Genomic DNA, 3135 nt, shown 5'->3' with positions numbered 1-3135 from the left:
TATATACATATATATATATATATATATATATACTATACTACACACACACACACACTCACATCACACCACACACATATATATACATTGATATATATATATATATATATATATATGTATACAAATAACAGAAACATACGGTGTGAGAGTGGAAGTTCGGATTGCGTTTCGCCTCTTCTGTCATAATCATGGAGGGGTGCGCCTTGTCGAGTTTCTGTTGCACGGTGCGAATCTGAAAGTAGATCAAAATACAAGTGGATCTTCAGTGTGTTGATGGATTGGCTGGACGCACATATATTATGTATATCTGAGGACCGCATCAGTTGGTAAATATCTGGAAAAATCAATGATATGATACGGATACGATAACAGTGCTTACTCGCACATAAACAATATATATAGGAGAAGTGCATGAATTGGTAAATCTCTGAATAAAAAATCACCGGCATGATACATATATAATACAGACTGATCGGTTTGTACTGAGACACTCCTATAATAGTACGGAAAAGCGATCAGGCATCATTTTTATTACATATCCCATATTGCAAAAATCGTTGACGTCAAGCAGTACAACACACCATATTTCATAACTCTGTACATCTCATACAAGCCCGAACCCCTGAAACCCTATAAAATACTTAACATGCTCACGTACTGAGTACCTTTTGCATTGGATACCAATTGGGTTCAATCTGCGCGTCAGTGTCGCCCGACGTGTGCTGTCTTTTGGCCATGGACTCCCACTCTGCCAGTGGCTGAGATATAAATAGCACAGAGCACAGGGTTAGCGCGGTAGGTATACAACGGACTTGTTATGACACTGCCATGTCAAAAGTGTCGCCAACGCATACGAAGACAGCAATAAATACGTGTAGATAATAGATAGCGAGAAGAGGACAGGCACGTCGAGCCCATTCACACCTAAGAGTTTCGCATTGATACATAGGCACAGTGGACTTCCCGTGCTTCCGGGACACAGCCACTACACCGGGGTGACGCCAAACCTCTAAGAAATAATACCAATAAATCCGCACGAAGCCATTAAATAAAGACTCAAAATCAGCCCTCCAGTCCAGAGGGCCGAGGCATACTGACCAAAAATATTCAACTGCATACACGTCTATGGGCAAGTAAGCAAGATTGTATTGATCGCTGCACTCGCCGGGGTGACCCGCCCACAACAACTGTCATATGCGGTAACTCACCTCGTGTACGAACACGTCCATAATGCGCAAGATGATATTTCGCTGATCGTGTAGCGCACTCATTGCGGTAACCATGGCAACGCGTATCAGGCCGTTGGCGCTGTGAGGATGCAAAAAGCCCGTCATCTGCCCCGTCAACCGGAATGGCACAAACTCAGGTACAGGTAGTGTCACAGTCGCCGAGCCTGTGCGCGGAAAGAGGTGATAGGTGTCAATCCATAAATGAACGTGGTGATGAGCCATCTCCACATCCATGCACGGGCAATGTCAACGTGGCTGTACGAGGTACATAGGACAGGGGCTGTAAAGTGTCAGACTCGTGTCATACTATTCCCATGGCACCAGGTGATGTGAGATGCCGACTGTGTTTGACTCTGCTTAAGTCTCGCAGTAGATGACATGGGTCATGAACAATATTATGAACAACATCCCAGTAGTCGAGTCTGCAACCATGGGCAAATGGTGTCAGGTGTCACTGTCGTATCATTGCATGTAAAAGCATTGCTCATGTCATGGGGAGTGGCGATCGTATCGATCGACAGATACTCGTAAGCCAACCAGTAAGGCATACAATGCACGTGTGCGAACCCCCCCGAATATTTACCCATATAAAATAACACATGGGCGTATACACACATACACATGCACAAACATGCACAAACACAAACACACACACACACACACACACACACACACAAATATACACAGACACGGACACATGCACACATGCATACATACTCAACCACACACATACATATATGTAAAACACATATAGACATAGATACACACACAGACACTCACATAGATCACATAGACATAGAGATACACATCATCACACACACACACTACATAGATACACATATACATAGATACACATACCGAGTGAATGGCCAAAATCGATACCCACTATGGTTCCACTGGACGTGTCAAACATTACGTTGGATAAATGGCGATCTCCGATTCCCAACACATAGTGGCTGATGCTCATGGCTGCCAGTGAGCGAGCGAATGCATTTCTATTGCGTACACGGTATATATGGAGGAAATAGAGTTAGAGTAAAGACATATATAGAGAGAGTAGTCAAAATATAGGTATACTCGGAGAGAGTAGAGTTATAGTATAGGTATATGCGGGGAGAGTAGTTATAGTATAGGTACATACGGAGAGATCAGAGCTATAGTATAGGTATACAGGTATATATGGAGAGAGTAGTTATAGTATAGGTATACGTAGAGAGAGTAGAGTTATAGTATAGGTAAAAACGGAGAGGGCAGAGCTATAGTATAGGTATATCCGGAGAGAGTAGTTATAGTATAAGTATATACGGGGAGGGTAGTTATAGTATAAGCATAGACGGAGAGAGTCGTTATATAATAGGCATATACGGAGAGAGTAGAGGTATAGTATAGGAAATACGGAGAGAGTAGTTATAGTATAAGTATATTCGGTAAGAGTATTTGCAGTATAAGTATATACGGAGAGAGTACAGTTGTAGTATAGGTTTATATGGAGTGAGTAGAGTAATAGTATAGGTGCATACGGATAAGTACAGTTTTAGAAAAGGTGAATGTCCTGGCGTAGAGTCACTGAAAGCATGCCCGACCTGAGGAATTTGTTAGGCAGTCCGACATTCACGAGTGTGAGCGAACAAGTTGATATGATAGCACTCAATGTGACTGTGGATATGATGAGATCACGAACAGTAAGAGCCATACAGTAAAAGGCCAAGGTAAAGGAAGGAGATTGTCTACACACATGATTCGCATCAATATTGCTCACACATACGGTTCAAGTAGTAGAAAAAAAAATAGCGGGAGTACATGCTTTTCATATCTTACTTCAATTATATATTAACACACGCACGCACACACCCGCACATACATACATACACACACACACACAAACACACACGCACACACACATATATAT

General features: G+C 42.3%; 1 protein-coding gene across 1 annotated transcript in view; it reads right to left on the bottom strand.

The window, feature by feature from the left end:
- The window catches only part of SARC_06333 (hypothetical protein), a 3279-nt gene extending 1057 nt beyond the window's left edge, over positions 1 to 2222 (bottom strand). The window contains exons 1-4 of the mRNA XM_014299760.1: positions 2085 to 2222; positions 1206 to 1390; positions 663 to 755; positions 137 to 229 (exon numbers count right to left, since the gene is read on the bottom strand). Coding sequence (XP_014155235.1) covers positions 137 to 229; positions 663 to 755; positions 1206 to 1390; positions 2085 to 2193 — 480 coding nt within the window. The 5' untranslated portion in view covers positions 2194 to 2222. The remainder of the gene's footprint in view (positions 1 to 136; positions 230 to 662; positions 756 to 1205; positions 1391 to 2084) is intronic.
- Between the last annotated feature and the right edge of the window lie 913 nt (positions 2223 to 3135).

This window comes from Sphaeroforma arctica, assembly GCF_001186125.1.
Source record: "Sphaeroforma arctica JP610 unplaced genomic scaffold supercont1.448, whole genome shotgun sequence".
Classification (NCBI taxonomy): Eukaryota; class Ichthyosporea; order Ichthyophonida; genus Sphaeroforma; species Sphaeroforma arctica.
Note: the sequence above shows the minus strand (reverse complement) of the source record. Positions and strands in the feature narration are given on the sequence as shown.